Below are 1,692 nucleotides of genomic sequence, written 5' to 3' on the forward strand. Positions count from 1 at the left end.
CTGTAGCTTTACCTATCCGGGTACAGGCACCCTCGTTCCCCATGGGAAAGAAGGTACCATGATCATAGCGGTGCAGGGAAATGTACAGCACACTGTGGGGACAGGGTAGGAAGGGGCGGGGGGACACAGCTGGTTAGCAAGGTGCCCCTGAGGCATGGCCTGCCCATCTCCCTGACCACACTCCAGCCCCTGCCCCAGCCCCTCACCTGGGGTCCTCCTCAAATATGTGCTGAGTTCCATTACCATGATGGATGTCCCAGTCCACGATCAGGATCCTGAGGAGGGGACAGCACCTTAGTTACCTGGCAACACTGGTTCCCTGGGGGAGGGCAGGGGCTATACCCCTGGAGTCTGTGTGCCGGGACATTTACTGCAGGTGGCAGGACCCTGAGTCCCTGGGGAAAGCACTGGCTGGCAGGCTGGTGGGTCCTATCAGAGTCCTAAGGGCTTCACTGTGGGCCAGAGCAAGTGCTCAGGGCCAGATCCTGGGCCCCATGTGGATAAGTGCCATGGGCCTTTTGAAGTAAGCACCAGAGACTGGCCTCTTGGGTTCTGTTAGGATAGTCATCAAGGGCCAGAAATTCTGGGGCAGGGGACCCTGGATTCTGTTTGATAAGCACCTGCATGCCACAATCTGGGGATCCCATTTGGGTCAGGCCCCAAAAGCTAAATCCTCCTTGGTCCTTTTCTCGAAGTGCTGGGCAACTGGACCCTGGAGTGGTTCTGGGTAACTTTGGGGGCTGCATTACAGGGCCTGCTGAGTAAGCACTGGGCAATGGGGGCAGGGAGACTTACCGCAGAGCATGCCCACTGATGGCCTGGGCATGGCGAGCAGCCACAGCCACAGAATTAAAAAAACAGAAACCACAAGCTGCATCCGGCTCTGCATGGTGGCCAGGAGGTCGCACTACAGCAACACCATTTAAAACCTGGGGGAGGGGCAGGAAGCAAAGATTAGACCACCCACCCTCACTGCTTTCCCTCCCCTTTTCTCTCTTCTTCCCTGTCTCTAGTCCCCCTACTACTCCACCAGCTGCTAAGGCCTCCTCCCCACCGCCTTGTAGGCCCCATCCCCCTGGGTGCACTTCCCTGTGAGTAAGGCCTCTGGCAAGCTGGGGCTGTAGTCCCCTTCCACTGCGGACTGCTCCCCAAGTCCCCTTTCCTCAGGCCTGGCCCAACTCTCAGAGCCGCCTCTTTCCTGCCCCCCCCTTGCCCCCAGGACTTCCTTGCCAAGAGCCCAAGGTCCCCTCCCCAAAGCGCAGGCACCTCTCCTGCCAGTACTGCCTCCACCAGGCGACAGGCGGCGCCTGCAGCCAGCTGCGCGCAGGCAAAAGTGCTGGAGCAGATGTAGATGGAGTCATAGTTGGCACCCTCGCGGCGCAGCTCCCGGGTCTTCATCTTCTCCGTGGCCCGTAGACGTTCCAAGTGCTCAGCACTGGAGGTACAGAGGGGGCACTTGAGAAGACAGCCAGGTACTTCTGTTCCCTCCACATCCCTCCCCACCCCGTGTCTTGTAACAGCTCCATGTATCAGAGAGGCAAGCCCAGGCTCCACCCTCTGAGGCCCATCCTACCCTGGCCATGTGGGTCTGACCTGTGGCAGGTGAGCAGCTCAGCATCTGTAGCGGGCCTTGCGGGTAGGGAGTGGCAGCGCTTGGCAAGGCCCAGTTCATCCAGGTGATGCATAATTTTT

General features: G+C 59.2%; 1 protein-coding gene across 1 annotated transcript in view; it reads right to left on the bottom strand.

Moving 5' to 3' along the window:
- The window catches only part of HDAC6 (histone deacetylase 6), an 18,495-nt gene that overhangs the window by 5,436 nt on the left and 11,367 nt on the right, over positions 1 to 1,692 (bottom strand). The window contains 5 exon segments of the mRNA XM_010844348.1: positions 1 to 92; positions 207 to 275; positions 796 to 929; positions 1,267 to 1,435; positions 1,594 to 1,685. Coding sequence (XP_010842650.1) covers positions 1 to 92; positions 207 to 275; positions 796 to 929; positions 1,267 to 1,435; positions 1,594 to 1,685 — 556 coding nt within the window.

Source organism: Bison bison, unplaced genomic scaffold, assembly GCF_000754665.1.
Source record: "Bison bison bison isolate TAMUID 2011002044 unplaced genomic scaffold, Bison_UMD1.0 scf7180017864200, whole genome shotgun sequence".
Classification (NCBI taxonomy): Eukaryota; Metazoa; Chordata; class Mammalia; order Artiodactyla; family Bovidae; genus Bison; species Bison bison.